This window comes from Schistocerca cancellata, chromosome 2 (genome assembly GCF_023864275.1).
Source record: "Schistocerca cancellata isolate TAMUIC-IGC-003103 chromosome 2, iqSchCanc2.1, whole genome shotgun sequence".
Classification (NCBI taxonomy): Eukaryota; Metazoa; Arthropoda; class Insecta; order Orthoptera; family Acrididae; genus Schistocerca; species Schistocerca cancellata.
In genome coordinates this window covers 122,554,293-122,579,883 of record NC_064627.1, presented here as the reverse complement: position 1 = coordinate 122,579,883, position 25,591 = coordinate 122,554,293, and the positions used below count along the sequence as shown (strand labels likewise).

Sequence of the window (25,591 nt, the reverse complement as noted above, 5' to 3'; positions counted from 1 at the left end):
GGCCAGCCCCTCTATCTCTTTGTTAGTATTTGTTTCATTTTATATGAGATTTTCCACTAATCATTTAGACTAATTGTGTTTTCGCTTTAGTCTTCCATGACTCCCTCTATGACTCAGATGCAACTTCCAGGCCCCGTCTGATCTCAGTTACGCCAGCACCAATTACACATTGGCAAATTTCCAACTGTGGTGTAGATTTATACATAGCAGATTCTTCCTAACTTCTCTGCTTAATGGCAGCTTGTCATGTTTCTCTTGGCATTCATTACATTAGCATGTGTGTTGGAAGGCATTTCAATGTGTGTTATTCATGTTTTTTCATGAAACAATTACTAAACAGAGGCAATCAAGGCAGAATTTACAGAAACACAAATGGAAAAAAATCTTGAGCCCTCATATTTTTCAGAATGCTGTCTTTGTGACAGAGAAAATACACATAGGTGAAGATGTTAAGTTGCTCCAGACAAAGATGAAATGTAAAACACAATATACTGATAAAGATGAAGAAGAAAGAAGTCAGCAAGAAAGAGAGGAATTTAACAAGAATATAAAATAACAAAATCCCTAACATAAACACAATCCAGTCACATTAATGTGGCCACTGCCTATGTTCAATGTGAACATGCAATAATCACTTACAGAAAGCAGGGGGAAGCACTATAGTGGAGGATATATAAGGTGTGTCTAGGGGGGAGAGATGTATGCAGAAAACAGTGCAGTTGTTGTAATGCAGAAACAGAGTGATCTAGACATCCAAAAGGGCATGATATTGGCCTTCCATAAATGGCTTGGGTGTATGATGGCTGTGGAGATATATACAGGTGAATAGATGTGTGACTGCTGAACAACTGACCATCCAGATGAATCAAGGGGATACCAACTAGAGGCGTTCAGTGAATGTTGCTGTGCATGGGTCTCCACAGCAGGAGTCAGATTCATGCATCTATGCTGACTGCTGCTCATCAGCAACAAAGGCTGGAATTTGCACGCCAATACAACAGCTGGACATCCAGTGAATGGTGACAGGTGGTCTTTTCCAATTAATCACCTTGTATGCTCCATCGGACCCAATAGCCACTGACGTGTTCAGCCCTATAGAAATTGTAGTAAGGGTCTAGGCCTGATGAGGGAGTGTTATGATCTGGGAAATGTTTTTGTAGCATTCCTTGGGTGATCTTGTCATTCTGGAAGGGACAATGGATCAACACAAGTATGCATCTATCCTTGGGGATCATGTCCACCCCCACATGCAGTTTATTTCTCCCCAGCACAATGGCATCTATCAGCAGGAAAATTCAATGTGTCACACAGCTTACAGTGTATGTGCATGGTTCAAAGAGCACCAGGATGAGTTTACCATACACTCCCGGACATCAAACTCCCCCGATTTAAACCCAAATGAGAATCTGTAGGATGACCTTGATCCAGCTGTTTGCACCATAGGTCTGCAACTGAGAAACCTAGAACATCTGGCTATGTCACTGGAGTCACCATGGCTCCACATCACTGTCAATACCTTCCAGAACCTCACAGACTCTCTTCCTGCATGTCTGTGCTGCAAAAGATGGTTATTTCAGCTTTTGACATGCACTCACATAAATGAGACTGTACCATATATACAAATACACACAAACTCATTCACAAGAGCATGGACCAGATTAACATTATTATCACTGCTGATATTGGAGTCACTTCATTATTGTTGTTGCTTTGAGGCTATCAGCATGGGAAGTGACACACTTGACATTTATCTGCTCTTAATTTTCACCAATTGTTCCTCCTAAGCATCTTGTCAGCACCTCTCCACAGCTTTCCATTACTTCTTACAGTTACTTTTATCCTCTGCTTTATCATTATCACAATTCCCTATTTTTGAAAAGTTACTAAGTGTTCTACACTTTCTATTGATTTTCTTTGATTGTGTCTTTTCTTTGTCTCATCCTCTTTGTTTGTGCATTTATCTTCTATTTTCATTAGCTATTTATGGATTATTATTTTCCTATGTGTTAACTGACAGCAGCTTGCTGCTGGTAGACTCTCTACTTGCATCCCAGGGGGACATTTCACTTTATATTCTTTGCTCCAGAACACAAGAAAGAAGTCCTTATCCTGGAGAAAATTCTTGGTTCTTGTCGTCTGGTTGAACTAATTTTATTTTACTGTATGTGCCATGTTCTTATCCCCCCCCCCCTCCCTCCCCTTGACTTATTTTATTGGTTACACAATTTACCAAGATAATTCCAAGAATGGGGCTCAGTATAAGAGTACACTATGTTGTTAGTTAAGTGATGGGAACACATCACACAATATTGTTCATAGTGTGTCTAGTAAATTAGTACTGTTCTGTAATAATGTGAGAGATTTTCGGTACTAAACAAGACAAACTGCAGAGGAAACTCAGTACTACTGGATGAAACTTTCTGTAAGCCAAGTTGAGAACTGCTTTTAAAGGAACATAAATAAAGACAACCTCTCTCATTCATCTCAAAATGTTGGATTCCTATAAAATATGTACATCAGAAAAACGGTATCCAGTGATAAGACTTTTGTTATATATAGGTGTGAAATGAGCTGCAAGTTACTCAGTACTGTTGATACAATATACTGAGAAGTGCTTAATCCACAGAAATGTATATAAGCAGATTGAACATTTTAAACAATCAGAACAAATGTCAATTATATTCATCCAACTATACCACTAGATGAAGTATCAAGCAATAAACTACAAAACTGCATAATGACAAATATTGCACAATTCTAAAATGCTGTAACTAGAAATGTGGATTTAATTGCTCATGAAAAGCTTAATTGTCACAAAATGTGTGAATTGGGTTCCAGGAGAGTTGATTTATCTCCACAAAGACAGCAGTGTATGCTTCTTTACTAAACTCACACAATAGTTTTTTTATGGAAAGCAATAACTTCTTATACCATGTTATTAGTGATTAGTGATTAGATGTGGATTCACTACTCTGAAAATGAACCCAAATGGTAAAGTCTTGAATGCAAACATTTGGACACCCTATCTAAGAAAAAACTCTAATCTCAGGGTAATAAAGCCATGTTAATGATTACCAGTGGCTCTCAAGGATCAAATTTTTGTAACTACTTGAAAGATCATGCTATGAAGATGTTTCAACATAAAATGCAAACTGAAATAAGAAAAAAACACTAGGTGCTCAAAAGGCATTAGTCCAGTACAAAAAGTATTCTGCATTTATTCTGACTAGAAAATATGAGAGGTGATTCAAAATATTGAATGGGATGTGTTGCCATATTTACTTTACCAAGCCAATCTTGTTCCATACACTTTTTATCTGTTCAAAGCATTTTTAAGCTTCATAAAATTTAAATACAAAAGTACAGCTAAACAAAGTGTGCAAAATGGATCAAATGCTAGGCACGGGAATTCTTCATAATAGAATTTAGAAATTTAAAAGAGATATGGAATAGATCTTGCTGGAGACTTCACCAAAAAGTTATAAAAGCTTAATTTTCACTGAATACTTTTTTCCCACAAGCATTTGTCTACTTAATTATTGAACTTGTCTTGTATATATTAGTGAAGTCAGCATGTGAGACTGGGCTTATTTGGGAAAGCATCGCTACAGAACTTGAAGTCAGCAAAAAATCACATTATGTTTTTGCTGCTGTTAATGTCACAGTGAGCTGAAACTGAGGGTATGCTGCATATTGCAAAGGAGATGATAAAATTGAACTGCCAAAAAATAATAAATATCTGTGAAAGAAGAAGTTCCAGTGACAAACTAATTCAGTACAGGGTTTTGCTTACTGGTACTGAAGGAGTATATAAATTTTAATGTAGATACTGGAGGTAGTGGGGAGGGGAAGAGAGAGAGTGAGAGAGAGAGAGAGAGAGAGAGAGAGAGAGAGAGAGAGAGAAGCCAGGAATGTTAAGCATTAAGCACTACAGACCAGTGTGATGGACCAGTTTGAAAATCTCTGCCAGGAGTTTTTAAGAATCAGGAATTATGAGTATTTGTTTATCTCTTTCCTGAATCAGCAAAATAAATTAAAATTTTTCTTGTCAGCTAGTCAGTGGCTGTATATCTCAAAAGAAATACAATTTTGACAGATGCTCCATTTCCTTGTCAATCTAGATCTCCCCTGAAGTTAACTGATGAATACCTTTACATAAAGATCTAGATCTCAAATAATATTAGTGAAGCAGTCCCACATGATGTAAGGCATTTATTTAATAATATTTACTTGGTGAATGCATTCACAGAATTGAATATCCTCCATCTTCCCATGATCCATATTCTCAAAGACAAATAAACTACCGTCGTTACAGTATCTTCTTTAACATGAAAATTTTTGCCTTGATCCTTTTTGTGGATGTCAAGTGTCCTCCATTATGCTAAATGCTTAGTGTTTATGGCATTCCATGTCAGCATATTGCACAATGTGAAGTACAAGAAATCAAAAATATTATTTATTTATTTATTGTCCTCTGCATCAATACTGTACATGACATGCACATCGTGATGCAAAAACATACATTTGATGTTGGACATTGTGATAATTTGCTGGCATGAAGTAATATGCTGAAAGTTTATACAAACATGAGTTTACATACGTATTTTCTGAGAACTTATGAACACACAAATTTATGAACACACAAATTACTTACTCAGTTACACATTTGTATTTTAGTGCTGTATTCCTCTTACACATATATACAACAGTACCTGGTTGGATATTCTTTCTGTAATTAATTTGCTTAGTAGCAGATGATATAGATGTAAGATTTTTGCACATACTTCCATTAATGTTTTACTCTTTGCAAAATTCTTTGCTGCAGTTTGTTCCATGTTTATTTCCACCCATGTGGATCAGAAATTCACTTGCACTGTAAAAACAATGATCAAGTAGGAATGATTTGAATTTTTTATTAAATACAGTCAGGGACTTACTGTTTTTTATTTATGATGACAGGCTGTTGTATATTTTAATGACTTTGTCGAAGGGAGAGTTTTTAAAGGCAGAAGTGCGCATTTCTTTAACATGGAGTTTTATTTTCTTCCTTGTATCATAGTCATGGACATTTACATTTTTATTGACTGATGACCATATATGTTAAGTCCCATAGTGCTCAGAGCCATTTACATTTTTATTAAATTTTGTAATATTACTTTTTTACAAATTTGCATAGTTCTAGTATATACAGGCTGCCAAGGGGTAGGATGAGCAACTTTTGGAAGAGAGGTCTGCAGCTATCAGTCAGCTTTGCCTTATTCATTATTCTTATAGCTCTCTTTTGGGTGAGGAGAATGTTTGGGCTATGTGTAGGGTCTCCCCAGAATATAATACCATACTGCATTAAACTGTGGAATTGTGCACAGTAGGCTGTGTGAACAGTTTCTGGGCTCGTGCAGTATGCGAGGATTCATAGGGCATAGCATACTTTGTTTAGCTTACTATTAGTTTTATTAATCTGTGTTTGCCATTTTAGATTATCCTGGATCCATAGGGCTATAAATCTTGTTTCTGTATTTGGGGATATTTGGGAACTGTGTAATTTCATATTAGGCATAATTTTATTTGTTCTTAGGTGGAAATTTAGGTAAGTGGTTTTCATTGTGTTAACTATGAGCTTGTTTTTCTCAAACCAATCACCAGTTAACTGAATATCATAATTTATATGTTCTTCAAGCTGACTGGTTAATTGAGATCTGGTCTGAGTGAGGACTCTGAGGAATTTAAATCTTTATCAGTGGGTATAAACATAGGGGACATTGGTCCCACATTGGCACTTGCTATGAAATAAATTTCACACATGTTTTATTACACAAACCACAATGTCTACAATAATTTCATTGGTAATAATATTAAATGTGTCATAAATACACACTGTTAGTCAAACTTGAAAACAAATATAATGTACAGTTATTTTATTGCCAAACATAAGTAGCATTCTCCTTATACCCCTTGCCCCTCAACTTAGCAGCCCTAAATTACTTTTTCTGCACTTGAATTCTTATTGCATTCTCTTATTATTAGTTGCAGCACTTAAATTGTGTCATCCAAAGTTCTAGACCATATCTTTTTTCAGCTTATCTTCAGAAACAGATTGCAGGATTGAGATCAGAAATGGCAAACTGCAGTTCCCAATACACTCTGCACATGAATGTTAGCAACAACTATGGAATTCATTGAGGCTGTGATTCTTTTTGTTTGGCCTTTTCTTTTTATGCAAGAAAACATGTATGTCCTTGGACATTGCAAATAGTAATTTCATGATTTTTCAGAAAAATCAATTACAGATAATAAATTTTTATACATAACTCTTCATTCAATTTATGCTCTACAGCAGTGACATTTTCCTATCATATGTATAATTTATTCAAAAAATACAGAGGTCACAATTTGTATGTAATGCTGGCAGAAACTTTAATAAACTTCTATAATGAAATTAGAGAAAAGACCTGTGGTCTAATAACTCTATAATTTTAACTATCTGTAGGTATAAGTAATTTAATTCAGCTCTTGGTGAAGGAATTCTGCTTACTACTATGTATTTCTGATGTTAAACTAATTTATCGACTGCTTAGTCTGCAAAAGCACATTGAGATTGTCAGTTGCTTTGCTGATCTCCGGTAATGATTTTGCATTGGCAGGTTGAAATAGAAATACTAAAATATGGTGCAAAATCATATGAACACCACTGTGGTGGAGCTATAATATCAGAAAGGCTCATTGTGACTGCTGCCCACTGTCTTCAGAGTTATGATCCAGAACGTTTGCGTGTCACAGTGGGAAAACATCGCCGCAGCCAGCACAATAAATATGAGCAAGTCTTCAGAATTGACAAGATCCTTCTCCATCCAAAATTTAGAAGAGGTAAATTCTTTAATAATAAAAATTTGTAGCAAAAGTATGCAATTTTTTTCTACAGAAGCAAGAAACCGCTACCTTGCTTGTAGATCTAAATGTAACTTTATCAATGTCATGCAGCTACATGTTATATAATGGGAGAGTACAAATATTTTGGTCACATTGCCAGAAGGCAAGCAGCAACAGAAGGAACAATCATAGAGGGAAAAGACATGGAGAATGCCCACCATTGTGGTGGACAGACCAGATTATCAGCCTGACTGGGATTGGCTTACAGCAAGCAAGTCGTCATGCCCAAGACAGAGTGTTGTAGAAACAGGTTGTCAAGGGGCTTACCACATGATGCCACTACATCCTTGCATATGGTTAGACCAAAGAGGGAGGCAAATACTTAAACATATGAATGTTGGAAATGTGATTATAATGACACAAAAAGATACATGATGGACATAATTTATATTTTCTTCCAAGATCCAGTTTAGTCAAGTGTAAGTTTTTCTTTTTATTCCTTGCACATGATTAACTTCATGTTAATTGTAGTACCACTATTTTAGAGAGTCAAAAGGCTTTGACTTTCTCTGTCACTATCATATAAATTTCTTTGTATTGTTATATTAAGCAGTCTGGAATAGAAGCAAAGCATGGTTGCCTGTGTTTATGAAAAAAAATGGAGAAGAGGGGAGTCTGGATGTAATTTTTGGTTTGTTCATCCAGAAATACATTCCTTAAAAACAACTGTCATCATCAATACAGTCACTTTTAATTATCAGAACTGGATTGACTCTGATTACAGGCAATCTTACCACACAGATATTAAAACAAGAAAAAAGCATATGTTTTAGAACATTTGCAGGCAGCTGTAATAATGGTGATATGTACTTAGTAATCAGACAGAACCAAATCTGTAGCTCATGGTCTACTGGCTAGCACCATTACCTCTAGATTGAAGGGTCCCTGATTTGATTCCCAGCCTGGTCAGAGATGTTCTTCACTCATGGACTGGGTGTTTGTGTTGCTGTAACCATTTGATCCCATGATCATCATTGACAGGCAAATCACCAAAGTGGCAGTAAACTGAAAGACTTGCATCAGGCAGCTGAACAGCCTCAGATGAGGCCTCCTGGCCAACAATGCCATACAGTCAGTTCAGAAAGAAGCATGTGTATCACTAAAACTCTGAATTGACTTGGAGGCAAGAAAAATATTATAATGTTCCTGAAGTAGCCCACAATGTTGTAGCTCAATCAATTAGCCAAAAATAAATTTCTGTAATACAGAAATCACAACTGTCCAGAATCTGAGACAGATGTATAGGAACATAATCATGAATCTCTGTATTGTTGTGAGACGATAACAGTGAAAATCTGTTATGATTTTAGGAATATGTAGTCTGCTAAAAATTTAAATGGCTACATTTCAAAACATATTCACAGAAATTCCAAAAGAAAACTCTGAACTATGTTTTTTTTTATTATTTTCATGTAAATATACTTTGAAATAGCTGTTAAGCAAATTTTACCATTTAATTGCACTATTCTTACCCATTAATAGACAGTACTTCACACATCTATGATTGTGTCCAAGTTGCTCATGGTGTCGATTATATTCTACACACTCTACGCTGGTCTCATAACAGTGCCTTCATTATATCTTTTTTACTTAATGGCAAAAACCATTCAGCACCAAGTTGAACACAGACACTGCAGAGTATAGAACTGGACGGAACTGAAGTATAGCCATATTGCAGTCTAGAGTTAAGCAGTTATTGTTGCCTAGCACTGTTCATCATAAGGTAATCAAAGAAAGATTAAAATTTATCAGGTGCAATCAGTCAATGGAGATACATGCAAAAACAGTTCTAAAATGAGCCACCTTCAGACGAGGTGCAGACTGAGAATTAAAATTTATCAGGTGCCATCAGTCAATGGAGATACATGCAAAAACAGTTCTAAAATGAGCCACCTTCAGACGAGGTGCAGACTGAGAATTGACTAGCATGTTATTTCAATTTTAGGAAACTTATAACTTTGCTTATAATTATATCTAAAAAACAAATGTATTACAATAGCAATATCTATAATAAAAAAGAAAGAAAGATAATAATTCCAATATTCAATCATGTTGTGACAGCAAAATTTAAAGACAAACTTCCACAAGTTTCTGAAGCATATTGTCTGCACCAAACTGCAGTTAAAACAGATATTTAGATAATAGAAAATTAAGTTATTAGTTGATTAGTAATGCACTATTGAATGGTTGCACTACTGAATGGTTGCCTTTGAAAATGAGCATAAGTTAAAAATATCAAATGCTACAGAAAGAAGAACAGTGCTTTAACCCTTTAACTGCACTGGATGTGTTAACGCGTGTGCCTTTGTACCTGTCCCTGTGTGCTCTGAATGTGTTTAAGCATGCCACCAGTCCTTCTACCTGGTACTCTAGACACATTCAGAGTACCAGGTAGAAGGACTGGTGGCGCGCATAAACACATTCAGAGCACACAGGGACAGGTACAAAGGCGCACGCTGTGTTATGTGTATGGTACCACCATAGTTGACAATACTGAAATAAACAAATGGTACAAAATTTTACAGTACAATACAGAAAATGGATAAAATTCAAGAAGAGAGGATGTATACGAACATGCAGGGCTACATGTCTTGCAAAACATTGTCCTATATAAATTTGACTATGTAATCATTTTATTGGTAAAAGTCAAGGATGAACACACAGTATTTTTGTTACAGATGGTTACTACAGTCATGATATTGGGTTGTTGAAACTGAAAGCCACAGGTGATAAAGGGATCAGTTATAACTCACATGTACGACCCATATGTCTCCCGGCTGCACATACCAGAAATGCTGCAGGGACTTGGTGCACTGTTACAGGATGGGGAGCACAGAAACGTAAGTCTCTGGTTGGTTTAATTGCATAACCCGTGTCTCTCTTTAGGAATCCTCAGTTATCATTTATCCAGTCTTTTGGCAAATATAAGCAATTTAATTTTTGCAGTGTGTAGATGGAGTCAGACCGAACAAATACTGCATATCATATGTTTCATGCACCTCCCATTGTCAGAGGAAAACATAGGTTTGTTTCTTCTTACATTTTTTAAATAATTTTTTGTGTCAATGTGCTGGATTGCTTAAAAAGTAATGTAGAGGAATGTACAGGTTAATGGTTTATGTTAACAAAGACAAGAGAGTTTGAAGAATAACCTGGACTTCAGCAGCTGCTGAGAAACAGTGCTATATGGTGGTAATGGACAGACAGCTTAATGTGGGCTGTTGCATAAGATGGGGCAAGTTTGACCAGGATGACATGCCAAACAATATTTACTAATCTTTCACTGTCTAGTGCAGTTATTCACTGCATTAGAAACTGGACAACAGCAAGCACATCATCACAGTACTGGTACAGTCACATACAGTACCTAATTTCAAGATAGCACGGTGTGTCATTTTCCCTATGCCTAACACAATAACATCTACTATGACTTTTAATAAAAAAAATTAAATAATAATAATAAGCCCAATTTAACCCTTATTGTGTTGTGTACCAGCTCATGCCAAATGTCAGAATCTGAATTTTGTTATCTCATTACATAAACTTGTAAATCATTGATACAACGCCCAGAAAACTCACCAATGTAAGTAATATAATTAAGGTATATATAATTTGTCAAGACAAGACCCTAAATTAATCTTCATTTACAATCATCAGTAAAAGTTTATAACATTACTCTGCAAAAAAATCTTTTTCATCATTAAAAAAAAACCTGCGTGCATACTATGAAAGGTTTTCAGTTTTAATATCTCATAATTGCTGAGTCTGGGAGTACAGTTTTAATCTAAGAGATGTTGTCATGAAATGATCATTGATTCATGGTTTTCTATAAATAATTCTGGATTCTTACATACAAAGATAATCATTTCATAAAAATAAATACACAGAATAGTCAAAATATTTAGATCATTGAACATTGTTAACATTAATTCATAGGCATAATATTAAACAATGGAAAATCCAGCATGGAATAATGACAATGTTATGAAAAGGATAGTTGCTACTCATCACAAACAGAGATGCCGAGTCACAGATAGGCACAACAAGAAGACTGCCAAACAAAGCTTTCAGCCAAACATGCATTCATCAGAATTAGCCCTTTAGTGACCAAATTATTTCCGGAAGTTGTAGACTTTTTATGAACACTTTATTGGGGTAAGAAACCATTCATAAAATCATAGTTTAAATCTTGAAAGTGAGAGTATAAAAAAATTAGTGGGAACTATTGTTCCCACTGAACTCTGGAGTAACCTTATTTGCTAATTTAACAAAATGTATTTCTTTTATTTTTTAGTGCAAAAACATGTTAAACATTACATTTATATTTATATTAGTTCATACTGTCCTCTGAGTTCACTAAGGTGATGTACTATGGAACTTAGAGGAGCATGGTGCTACACACAAAGGACACGACAGTTGCTACACATTATTTTTGTCCTCTTTTCTTTGTTCTTAGTGCTACTTTGGCGGCATCTTCTGTGTGTTGTGCCTTTTGTAGGGAAATGAGTTCCAACTTTCTCCGGACAAACTTCATCTGGTGCTCCAGACACACCTCTTTTTGGTGTTTGAAAATGAATGGGCCTTCCTCTTCTCTTACGACTTGAGAAGCCAGAGATAAGCTGCCTTGCCAATTGCAATCTAAATGTTAGCTGGTCTGCTTCTGTCTTCTGTAGCTTCCACGTAACTTAGGAATTGACAACTGCCATATCTACAAGAAAGAAAAACAGTTTGTGCCACCACTTCCATGAACGACAGCCAAAGCATACCGCTCAAGCAGCTGATCAAATCTATCCACTCCTCCCATTATTTTATTATACTCTGCCACAGCCAATGGGCAGAATACTTCACTTCTGCTTCCACTAACTTACCTTGTAATATTTATGTAATTTTCAGTCAAATCCAGCAAATATACACAAATACTATCTCCCCCATAAATATAAAAGTAGATCAATACAACACAAGTCACTTCACATGCAAAAGGAAAGCACACTATCCAAAAACCGCTGTAACGGTCGAAACAGTGGCTTGTTTTCACGCGGGAACTGCGCTTCTACATTGATTGACTCACAAGGTAGAAATATAATAGCTTTCGCCTAACCGTTGACAATCTACATGTAGTTATCACACTCTAACAGAGATGGTAGCACAAGTTAGAAGTGGGAACACGGATTACCACTGAACTTACAGCGAAAACTAATAAGTGGGAACTATAGTTCCCACTGGTCTCTAAAGGGTTAGACAACATAGGCACTCACACTCATGCAAATGCAACTCACAGTCTCTGGTTTCCAAGGCCAGACAGGAGTAAGAAACAGTGGTCATGTGTCTGTGTGTTGCGTTTGTGTGAGTGTGAGTGTGAGTGTGTATGTTGTCTAATTCTGATGAAGACCTGTTTGGCCGAAAGCTTTTTTTGATAGTCTTTTTTGTTGTGCCTATCTGAGACTCAGTGTCTCTGTTATATTGTGAGTAGGCTTAACATTATATACAATTCTAATAATAGTTTTTTGTATTAATAATATCCTATTTATATTACTTGCATTTCCTCAAAAGATTATTCCATATCTTACAACAGATTCAAGGTAACCATGTAAACAACTTTTCCAGTGTCGATATCACTTGCGTAGAACAATATTGTCAATGATATTGCAAGACTGTTTAACTTGTTTGCTAAGTGGCTTGTATGAGAAGACCAGGATACATTTTGTCTAGAAATATCATCATGAGTTTGACAGAATCTGCTTCCCTAATTTTCTGATTTTTGTGGGTAATTTGGAAGTAATTTGATTTTGGTTGTTTAGTTAAACAGAGTTAGTTGGATCTATGACCTGTTTAATTTCATTAATTAACATCAAACCAATGTTCTAAGCTGTTTAGAGCATCAATGACTCTTCGGGGAACTTATTCTGTGGTATCATTTTCAATAAGTACTGGTGTATCATCTGCAAATAAAACTGACTGGGATGTTACATTTGGAGGTAAATCACTTATATAAAATAAAAAACAGAGTTGGGACTGAAGTGGAACTTTTTGGGACTGAAGTGGAACTTTTTGGAACTCCTTGTGAAATAATTTTCCAGACTGAGAAACAATTTACTGTTCCTGAAGTTGTAACTACCATTTGCTTTCTGTTTGTTAAAAACCATTTGAACCACTTCAAAGTCCTACTGTTTATTCAGTATCTTTCTAATTTATGCAGCAGTAGAGGTTGGTTTATACATTCAAAAGCCTACATAAGGTCACAGAAAATTTCTGAGACTTTTTCAAACTTGTTAAACAGTAACAAATTTGTTGATTGCACATACTGTATTCACATTTTTCTGGTAGGCAAACATGTAATGTGATGATACTAGATTTTTCTATGAAATTTTGAATCTGGGTTAGAACAACTTTTTCAAATAGTTCTTAGAAGACTGGGAGAAGACTTACTGGCCAGTAGTTTCCTACATCTTCCTGTGAGACTTACGTGAGTAGAGGCTATACTAAAGTGTAAACAGAGCATCTAGGAAGCATCCTTCTTCAAATGACTGATTAATTATTTCAATTATCAGTAATGACATAGTAGAAACTGTTGTAATTACTCTAGTGGATATTTCATCCCATACAGTTGAATTTATATTTTTGAGGTATAATACTATTTTTTCTATATCTTCAGTTGCAATTCTATCAAAGTTAGTAAGAACTTCCATGTTATCCTGATCAAGACTAATGGGTTGGATATTATCTAGGTAACCACTGATATAAACATTTGATTTTGCTACATTTACAAAAAACTCAATGAAATATTGTGATATGTCTGGAGAATTTACAGTCGATTTGTCACCAACTCAATTTTGGAGATTTTGGGCTGCTGGCTATGACACTAAGTTCACATTTTATGACTGACCATACTGCCTTTGATCTATTTGTATGGTCCAGAATGAATTTTTTATTTGCCTTTTGTTTGCTGCCATTCTAAACCTTTCAAAATACAGTTTTATATCTTTTTACATATTTTATAAAGTATAAAATTGTATTACTATTCACTTCATTGTGTAACTGTCATTTTCTAGCACTTGACACTTTTAAACAAGCAGTTATCTACTTCAGTTTGCTTCCCTTTTTTTAAGGCATACTGTAGGGGAAATGTTATGCTAAAAATCTCCAAAAAACTTTCAAGATGTGTCATAATTTTAGAACTTGAATTACGATGATCCACTGGCCAGTTTACTTCTTCAAGACCACAATAAAAGAAGTTTATATTTTCATTGCTGGAGTATCATTTGATGAACATTTCTCAAATGCCTAGTTCATTTACTTTTGGTAGCTCCAAAAACAATGAACAATATGAGCCATACCAAAATAAAGGAGAATTTTCTTGTATCAACAACTGTGTTGTTGTTGTTGTTGGTTTTATCTTCAGTGCTGAGACTGGTTTGATGCAGCTCTCCATGCTACTCTATCCTGTGCAAGCTTCTTCATCTCCCAGTACTTACTGCAACCTACATCCTTCTGAATCTGCTTAGTGTATTCATCCCTTGGTCTCCCTCTACAATTTTTACCCTCCACGCTGCCCTCCACTGCTAAATTTGTGATGCCTTGATGCCTCAGAACATGTCCTACCAAGCGGTCCCTTCTTCTTGTCAAGTTGTGCCACAAACTCCTCTTCTCCCCAATTCTATTCAATACCTCCTCATTAATTATGTGATCTACCCATCTAATCTTCAGCATTCTTCTGTAGCACCATGTTTCAAAAGCTTCTATTCCCTTCTTGTCCAAACTATTTATCGTCCATGTCTCACTTCCATACATGGCTACACTCCATACAAATACTTTCAGAAACGACTTCCTCACACTTAAACCTATACTCGATGTTAACAAATTTCTCTTCTTCAGAAACGCTTTCCTTGCCATTGCAAGTCTATATTTTATATCCTCTCTACTTCGACCATCATCGGTTATTTTACTCCCTAAATAGCAAAACTCCTTTACTACTTTAAGTGTCTTATTTCCTAATCTAGTATTCTGTCCAAGAGCTGCAAGCTGGCACCTGCTTTACTTGCAACTAACACTATGTGATCATTCCATTTCATATTCATTTAAATTGTTACACTCAGGTATTTGTATGAGTCGACCAATTCCAGCTGTGATTCACTGATATTACAGTCAAAGGATACTAATTTTTTTTTAAGTGCCCAGTTTTATATTTCTGAACATTTTAAGCAAGTTGCCAGTCTTTGCACTGCTTTGAAATCTTATGAAGATCTGACTAAATGTTTCTGCAGTTTCTTTCAGACAGTGTTTCATTATAGATAACTTCATCATCTGTCAAATGCCTGAAATTACTGTCAACATTAGCTGCAAGACCATTAACATAGAACATGAGCAGCAAGGTCACAATGCACTTCCCTGGAAAACTCCTGATGGTACTTCTACATCTGTTGATGACCTTCCATTGAAGATAACATGTTGCTTCCTCCCTACCAAAAAATTCTCAGTCCAGTCACAAATTTCACTTGCTACCCCACCTGTGGTTTTAAACGTCTTATGACCCATAAATATTGTTTCTAGCCTTTTACACTGTTCCCTGGCACTCCAGTTTACTTCATCCATATATTTATCTCTTACTGCTCTTCTTTTGATAATGCCACATGCTACTAATATTCACATTGCAAATACATTTTTGCTGTTTTGATCACATTTCTCATTCCAATGAGGATATTTTCTTGACTGTGGCTTCAAAGGAAATTTGTTCCCATGTGGATAAAAAATGCTTTATAGTTTAATATTAAAATTCAGCCTCCAGTTGCATAAGCAAAGTAACTTTAACTAGATTTCGGCTATAATAATGTAGCCTTCTTTAGAAATGTCACAATATAAAATTAAAATTAAAACATGCCAGATATTGGACTTATCAAACTTAAAATGTTAGCACTGCAGTACATAGTCATAAGACTGCGTCACTTCTACTAATGTTTTGTCAATAGGCCACACAAATGGGCGAGACAGGTGGGCTGCGGGTGCTGAGTCATAACTGGGTGAAGGTGTTGGTCCACAAGAGCAGATACTTTCTCAATTGGGGCACCTATTCTAGGTTTACAAGATATATTAGCTAAAGGAAAATAATATTTCATTATATGCTAAATTCAACTTTTATATTATTAATAAATATGAATGCCATATTTCATACAATGGAAAATTGATGTAGGGATATCAACAATGTGGGAAAAGATAAGACTTCTACTTACCGTAAAGAAGACACGTTAAGTTGCGGACAGGCACAATTAAGACAGTTACACAAAGCTTTCAGTCACAGCCTTCATCAGCATTCATATACACAAGAAAGCACACCTCACACATCTATGATTGCCAACTCTGGCAGCTCAGGTCAGAATGCAACCATCACATAGAATGGCAACAGCTATGGGAATTGATTATTTGTGCTGCCAGTCCCTTGACACATGGGTCATATCTATGTGAAAAAATCTAGGTGCAATATTGCTCTCCTACATCCAACCAATACATCTTGTACATCTCTGCCACTTCCATATCTTATTTCATTAGACACAGAAATAACAGTTAGGGTTTAACACACCATGATGAGGACATTATAGATGGAGCACAATCTTGGCTATGAAAAGATGTGGAAGGTAATTGGCCATATACTATTTGAGGAACCACCCCAGCATTTACTTTAATCAATTTAAGGACCAAAGAAAATCTAAATATGGATACCCAGACAGAGATTTTAGCCTCGTTCCTCCAAAGTGCTAGTCTGGTTCATTAACAACTATACTGCCCTTTCTTAGTAGGATCAGCAGTAAAACCAGAAATGTTGTACCTACATAAACACTGTTGTCTATTTTTTTAATACATGTATTATAGCCATTCTTTATGGACACTCCATGAAGCACAGTTGTGGTGATGGTAATCAAAAAGTATTTGATCCAAACAGTAAACCATTTGTTTTTGAAGTCCTGAGATGCAGTGTGATTCTTGAAATGAAATTGCAAACTTTAGTAATGTAATGTTCATCACTTTCCTGGTAAGATGAGCTTGTACTGCATCTTAAATTGGTCAGATTATTGTCAGCTTATTCGCCCATGTGATTCTCATCTTGTACTGCATCTTAAATTGGTCAGTTTATTGTCAGCTTATTTGTCCATGTGATTCTCAGTGGAAACCACCTATTGTTGGTTATTGTAGTTTATTGATATTCATGTTGGAGCTACTGCCATGCTCTGATCATGATACAATAGGTGTGACCACCAACAATTTGGCCACCTGCCATCCATGTGAATGGTCACTTTCAAGCTATCTATGGACAGGAAATATTTGTTCTGAAACATGACATTATGTGTTATGAACAAAGTATGATCAACATAGCATGTGCTATGATCCATAGCATGTACTTACTTGTGGAATTATGTATTCCACATCAGAAACTAGTGCTTAATAAAGTCATGCATATCCATATTTCTTGTGGAGAGGCTAAGAAAAACTCTGTATTCACTCCTTCCAAACCTTCCTGAAATATAAAAAATTGATGACATCATTCTATGTTGCAGTGGCAGTGATAGCTTGTTATAATAGATTAAACAGATTGTGATATCTCCTATTATTAAAATTTAATGGTGTTAAGATATAATTTTGTATATGAATATTAGATAATATTTCTACTCTTTATGGACTCTAGTGAGGAAAAAGGGGGAGGGGTGGGGGGAGAATGGTACAACATAATCATTCCAGCCTTGTTTTCGATCTTCAGTATGGACTATATCCCCTTTTCTCACCTGCTACTGCCTGTTTTCTTATAGCTCAGGACATGGAGAGCCTTTCTGATGTACTGCTAGCAGCATATGTTCCATTACTGGAACAAGAAACATGCCGCACGAAGGAAGTTTATGGGGACCGAGATCAAGCCATTCTAGATGGCATGCTTTGTGCTGGTCTCCTTGAAGGTGGTGTTGATGCTTGTGGAGGTGACTCAGGTGGACCCCTGGCTTGTGAAGTTGATGGTAAGGATTAGTAATATACCTATATTTTAACAGCTGAGAAAATAAAACACATATTTTATATAAGTAGTTTATCATATATTACAAGAGACGTCTTTCAATCGTTGGAATTACAATACATGCACAAAGTGGAGAAATTAAAGATAAACAACATAGTTTTGAAGTATATAAATATTTTGAACAGATTGAAATTACTGTGAAATACTGTTTTAGCATAAGGAATCAACTGAAACGTACTATTTTAAAGTTGTGTGAGTAATTAATTAAGAGATGAAGTTCAGAAAAAAGCTGAGAAAAGCTTAACTGAATTAAAGAATTTGCTTTTAAAATGCAGTTTGGCAGCTGGGAAGAAGCAGTAGCACACATACTAAGCTCTTACACTCAGCATTATAATTTGTCACTTAATACATTCTTCAAAAAAGAAATGGAATGGAATGAAATATAGTTTACTTTTAAAGAGAAAAAAGACTGGATAGTCATGGCTGTGTTGACTGCACAATGAGTAAAATACCACAACAAATTCAGACTATCAGTTATTCAAGAAAAACCAGTTTATAACTGTGAACCTTGAGTTTCTGCAGGTATATCAAATGTTTAAAGAACTTATGGGAATGAAGTCAGATAACATCCTCAACTTCCTCAGATATTTTGTCAAGTGAAAAGGGTCATTTTAAAGGCATGAATGTAATGAGAGATAATTGTGCATGGCAGTTTAAACCCTTGGTGAGTGAACTGTACTGATGCAGAAACCAAAAGGACACATATTTTTAAAAAAAAAAAAAAAAAAAAAAAAAAAAAAAAAAAAAAAAAAAAAAAAAAAAAAAAAAAAAAAACGTACATTAAATAAGCAGTGTATCTTCTGCTTCAGCAATATCGTTTCCTTGCAATGAAAATAAATAATGCAATCAGGGCATATATTTGTTTTGAGTTTCTATGCACCCAGATACTATCTTGAACTTTTGGCCTGAATAATTTTCTCAGTGACATTGCTGTTTGATGGGTAATGATGATATTTCAACTTCATGGAGTGATTCTGGGAGAACAACTATCTCTTAGTGGAACAGTTTGGCTTAGGTGGAAAGGGATTTCTTGTTATGAATATTGTAGGTGGTTTTATAGGCTCTATGGATATTTTCTGTTTGGCTTTTATTGGTCACTCTGCTATTATCAGTATTCCTCATAACTTCTCCCATGTTTAACCTGTGTGATGTTTCCATATATCGTCATAAGGGACTCCTGACTATTACACTTCAAATCTGTGTTCTGTATTTTCTTGGAGGCCAATTTTGGTAGTGGTCACATGAGGCTTCTCTAGGACATGTATGGATTCTATGGTAGTCCTGGTCATCACTGTTAGGTCATCAACATAGATGAGGCACTTGATATTGCTTTATATATTATGTTCCCATATTTATTGTAGATATTTCTCTCTGCCATGTTTTTATGACCCTATCAGACTGAAAAGGGATATAGATAACCCATCACCTTGCCTTACTTTTTTTTTTTAAAAAAAAAAGGATTCATTATTTTATGCAATACCATAATGCATGGAAAGTTCTGGTTGAGAATAACAATTTATTTAGAAATAAAGAGACAAATAATATATTTCATACATTAATTTTACTTTCAAGCTGTTTGGTAAAGTCCATTGGATTGAGTTAGTTGTTTTGCTATCTATATCATGTTCAAGCAATACCTTAAATAGGGTGGCATGGTGAATTGAGTCATAGGTTTTAAAAATCACCATACATGACCACTATTCATATCAGACCATCACTAATGAATGTCAACCTAGTTTTCAGCTATAATTAATTACATCAGTTGTCCTAATCAGGTAAGAAAGATGTGTGAGAAAGCATTTTAGGCAAATGTGTTCATTATAAAAAACTTGTTATTGACTATGAATTATATTTACTCTTCTTATAATTGAAAGTATACTTAGTTGTGTCCATTCATGTTAGAAATATACATGATGATGGAACATGAAGCAGGCATAGATGGTATACATAAACTACATTGTTTTTAAATAAGTTTTATTTTTGTTCACATGAGATCATTACTTACCATTTCAATATGGTTACAGGGAGGTTCGTGCTAACAGGACTTGTATCGTGGGGTGATGGTTGTGCTAAACCATCAAAACCTGGCGTTTACACCAGGATTTCACATTATGTTGATTGGATACATGCATCTTTCAAGAAACTGGGCTTGCAACAAGAACTTTAGCCCACAATGTTATACTTTTCCCAAAAAGGGACAAAAAAAAAAATCAAGAGCTGAATACCAAAAATTTGTTACACTGAAACTATTTTTGTAAAAATGATTGTACATATGATGTATATAGATGTACAGTTAATTTATATGTACATATTGCATAAAATTCCCAAAGACTGCCATATTAATTTATAAAGATAATTTTATTTTTTGTTGATTTGTGCATTTTTATTTTAATGCTCTATCACCTTCCACTAATGAAATCAGTGAAACATTTTCAGATTTATGACAAATTTCTCAGCTCATTCCAACCATCAGACATAATAAGTTCGTTGAAAATATTAATCCTTGTGCTGTGCTGAGCACAAATGAGTACAATGACAAGGTGCAGTGCTTTCTGTACAGAACAGTGCAATCCCATGCAAGTACAACGTTGAGGGTGTAAAAATGTCCTGTATCACACAAACAACAGAACTACACATGTAATCCATTATTCCTCCACTTGCAGTCAAATCAAATATTTATAAGAAAAGTTACAGAAGTCATCTATGAAATTATTAACTGTTACCGTTCAGAGTTGTTTGTTTGTTGAGTTTAATAACATTTCCTAAATGCAACCATAAGGACATTTACTGAGTAGAATGAGTGTCTCTGAACAAGGAAGTGAACTTTATAAATATGTAGCTCTTGGAATTCAGTTCCATTTGCATGAATTAATGCCGCACATACAAAATAGTCTTTAGTACAACAACAACAATAATTGTTATTATTATTAGTTGTAGGCACTTATGGTCCATTTTTGCCAAATGCTGTCACATATACACTGAGCTGACAAAAGTAATGGGATGGCGATATGTACATTTATAGATTGTGGTAGTACCAGATACACGAGGTTTAAAAGGGCTATGCATTGTCAGAGCTGTCATTTGTATTCAGTTGATTCATAATGGAAAGATGCCTGACATAATTATGGCTGCACAATTGGAATTAACAGAATGTGGAATGATAGCTGGAGCTAGGCTCATGGGACATTTCGTTTGGGACGGATAATACAATGGGCGATGGCCTTCACTTAACCGCTGAGAGCAGCAGCATTTGTGTAGAGATGTCAGTGCTAATAGACAATCAGTACTGCATGAAATAACTACAGAAATCAATGTGGGGTGTATGACTAATGTATCAATTAGGATAGTGTTGCAAAATTTGACATTAACAATATTAAAGAAGGAAAGTTGCTACTCACCATATAGTGGAGATGCTGAGTCTCAGAGACTGCAGACGTGTGTGAAAGTTACGCGCGCGCGTGTGTGTGTGTGTGTGTGTGTGTGTGTGTGTGTGTGTGTGTGTGTCTATTGCTGACAAAGTCCTTAATGGCTGGAAGCTATGATTGTGTGAATCATTTTGTTCTGCCTATCACGACTCAGGATCTCTGTTATATGGTGAGTAGCAACTTTCCTTCTCTAATATTGGTTCATTCCATCCTGGATTTTCCATTGTTTGATTAAAATTTGACATTAATGGGCTCTGGCAGCAGACGACCAACATGCTAACACCATGTAATCACCTGCAGCGCCTCTCCTGGGCTCATGACCATATTGGGTGCACCCTAGATGACTGGTGAAATGAGCCTGAATTTCAGTTGGTAAGAGTTGTTGTTGGAGACCATTTGCAGCCTTTCATGACCTTCACATTTCCAAACAATGATGGAATGACAACGCTCCAAGTCACTGGGCCACAACTGTCCTTCATTGGTTTGAAGAACATTCTGAACATTTCAGGTGAATGATTTGGTGACCTAGATCACCCAACATGCGTCCCATCAAAAATTTATGGGACATAATCGGGAGGTCAATTTGTGCACAAAATCCTGCACTGGCAACACTTTCACAATTATGGACAGCTATAAAGGCAGTATGGCTCAATATTTTTGCAGGGGACATCCAACAGCTTGTGAAGCCCATCCCATGAGGAAGAGTTTCTGCACTACAGAGGGAAAAAGGAGGTCCTACATGATATTAGTAGGTACTCCATGACTTTTTTCACCACAGTGTATATCATCTGCTGTTGCTATGTACTGTTTCACAATCTGTACACTTTTTAGGAATTAAACATTTGTGCTTTGACTAGTTTAGCTGCAATAGTAATGCAGGGATGAAGAGGCTTGCACAGAATCGACTCTAGCAGTGTGCACATGAGAAGGTACGTGGTAGGGTGATGTGCAGTGGCAAGGAGCAGTGTGTATCAAGTGACACTCCAGCCAATAATCTCATTCTGCCACATCTGCCAGTAGCATGTGCATTGGTGTGCATGTAGAACATTTAGTGTTGATTTTCATTTTATTTTAGGTATGGTGAGGTTATTTAGGCACTATGGTGTTCATCAGGGGCAGCATAACGCAAAAATGACATGTAGTACATTTAGAAGTGGCGGTGATAGTTTTCCAAGTTTACAAATTCTGCTAAGGAGAGTCAGAAGCAGAAACAGTGGCCTGGTATAGCACTCATACCTGCATTGGCGGTTACCAGCATAGGCAATGGACGGAGTGTGAGACATGGGATGAAGACAAAGATCACACTGGTGACGCCACAAAATATTCTTTGTCTCTCTATGCAGATTGCATCGCACTGCTGTCTTCTTATGTTCATGCCACTATAGCATTGAGAACTTCATCAGATCTTCAGGCTGAAGACCACAACAATAACAACATCATGATATACTAGTTTGCCTATATTACTACCTCACCATTTAATAACATACTCTTTATTTGTCTATAAGAACTTTCGAGTCTTGGATATCTTTGTATCTGTGTATTACAATAAACAAAACATACCACAAATATAATGGCTATATAACAAAAAATAGCACATTAGATACTACAGTTCAACTATCTTTAAATAAATATTATTACCATAAAATACTGGAACTGAATATTTACAAAAAATTAGAAACATAAATACTGGAGTTCTAAAATATTTGAGTATGAACTTCTTTCAGTTAATAACTGTTTTAATTTGTTGTTAAACAAGATTTTCATGAACTTGCTGTTAAAGAAATGTCTTCCAGCAGCAAGTATGCATGATGTGTAGATCTTTTATTACTTAGTATTGTACATAAGCATTACTGGTTTACGTATTGTAGTGATGAATGTCTCTGTTGATTTAGTATTTTCTACATTCTCCTTTACAACCTTTTTTTGTCTTAAGAACAGACACAGGGAATGCAGTTAGTAAATTATCTTTGATGAAATAGTCCCCATAGGATTCACATGTAACACATTTGAAACCCACGTTGCAGATGTGAGAGGATTAATCCACATCAGATTTGTTTTAGGACAGGAGGAGTTATCGTGGTTTCAACATGTGTAATAACTAAATATTGCAACTAATCTTTTTACGGATGTAGCTGATGTGGTCATTCCATGTAAGATGCTCATCCACACAATGCTTAAAATTTGTTATGAAACTCTTCACCTTAAGACAATGATTTGACATTTATATCAACTTAAGGTTGATTATAATTTTACAGAAACTTAATCATGACTTTCTTATCCTTATTCAATGTGAGTTTAAGTTCAGCTTTATTGTTTTGCACTGTGATCTAATCAGAACAGCTCCAGCTAATAAAGGATGTATTATCACCATAGTTAACTTTTCCTGGCTGTATGATATCTTTAATGTAGACAAGGGACAAATATGATTAATGAGTGCTTCCTTGTGAGACCTTAAAAAGTAAGGATCTTGTATGATGATTTCACTTTACGATATTCCCTTTACTTTTGAAATATAGCCTGGCATAATATACTTATCACAAACATAATAGTTTAAAAAATCTAGTGCTACCCCTCTTATACCATAAATTCCTAATAAATGTACCAAATGATTCACAGTCTTTTATTCACATATTATGACCTGTAAACCCCATCATGAAGGAGAGCCTTCAGGGCTATGGAATGAGTCTAGTTACGCATTGACAGTCAGAAGCAGCCAATGCTGGTGACTGTAAAATACACTAACAACAAATTTATGTCTAGTGCTAATCTACTCACACAGGCAATCATGGTTATTACTTCTAGAGTTCTTTATGTATGTATAGTCAACAATGTACGGAAAAGATAGATTGCAACTTACCCTAAAGATGACACATTAAGAAATTGCAGACAGGCACCATTAAAAGACCCCTACACATAAGTTTTTGGCCACAGCCTTCTTCAGAAAAAGGAGGAGGAACACGTACCATTCATTCACACAAACATGCACACATCACTCACACATGACTGCCAAATCCAGCAGCTCACACCAGAATGCAACTGTCACATGGAATGGAAGCAGCACTCTGGAGGGGGCAGGGAAGGGGAAGGGATAGCAGTGTATGGGTGGGGGGAGAGAGGAACACTGTTTGGCAGACTGTGCAGTTGCTAGACTCCCAACAGGCATGGCATCAGGAGGCTTTGAAGCAGTGAGGTGGGGAAAATGGAGCGATAAAGGATAGGAGTTGGGAGAGATGGATTGGTGTGTTGGCAGAGGACAGCACACAAAGAATGTGGGAGACGAGAATAGGGAGGAGGTTATAGGACAGAATGGATGGAAACTATTGGGTGGAGAGTGTAGGAACAGTATGTTACCACAGGTTGAGGCCAGGGTAATTTTGGCAATGGAGAACTCCAATCTGTGCAGTTCAGAAAAGCTTGTGGTGGAGGGAAGGATCCAGATGGCTCAGGTAGTGAAACAGGTTGTGCCACAGAGTTGTCCACTTTGCTCTTCACCACAGTTCAGCAGTGGCTGTTCACCCTGGTGGACTGTTTTTTGGAAGTCATATTGATATAAAAAGCTGTGCAGAGCTGGTCTATGACATAGCTACTTTCACAGGTGGCATGGCCCCTGATGTGATATGATAACCCTGTGACAGGACAGCAATAAGAAGTGCTGGATGGATGGATTGTGCAGGTCTTGCACCTGTGTCTTCCACAGGAGTATGATCTTGTGGCAAGAGGTTGAAATAGCCATAGGGATGGACTAGGATGCTATGGAGGTTGAGTGGGTAATGGAACACTGCCTTGGGAGGGGGGGGGGGAGGATCTTGAGTAAGATGTCCCTCATTTCAGGACATGATGACAGGTAATCAAAGCCCTGGTGAAGGATGTGGTTCAGTTTTTCCAGTCAGGGGTGAAGAAGGGGGCGCTCCTTTGTGGCTAGTTTTTGGAGGTGGTGGGAGGATTCAGGGTGTGAGGAGAAATGGTATGGGCAACCTGTTTGTGAACTGGGTCTGGGGGATAGTGTCTGTCATTGAAGGCCTTAATGTGACCCTCAGGATAATGGACATGGGAGTTCTTGTCACTGCAGATATGCCATCCACAGGTGGCCAGGCTGTGTGGAAGGGATTTCTTTTTTGGTGTGAAAGGGTTGACAGCCACTGAAAAGCAGGTACTGTTGGTGATTGGTGAGCTTAAAGTGGACAGAGGT

The 25,591-nt window shown here is 36.3% G+C and overlaps 1 protein-coding gene across 1 annotated transcript in view; it reads left to right on the top strand.

Annotated features, from left to right (window-relative positions):
• The window catches only part of LOC126143981 (mast cell tryptase-like), a 66,504-nt gene extending 46,197 nt beyond the window's left edge, over positions 1 to 20,307 (top strand). Inside the window, exons 4-7 of the mRNA XM_049915462.1 lie at positions 6,642 to 6,864; positions 9,606 to 9,767; positions 17,721 to 17,921; positions 20,002 to 20,307. Of these exons, the coding sequence (XP_049771419.1) occupies positions 6,642 to 6,864; positions 9,606 to 9,767; positions 17,721 to 17,921; positions 20,002 to 20,144 (729 nt within the window). The 3' untranslated portion in view covers positions 20,145 to 20,307. The remainder of the gene's footprint in view (positions 1 to 6,641; positions 6,865 to 9,605; positions 9,768 to 17,720; positions 17,922 to 20,001) is intronic.
• The last annotated feature ends 5,284 nt before the right edge of the window (positions 20,308 to 25,591 follow it).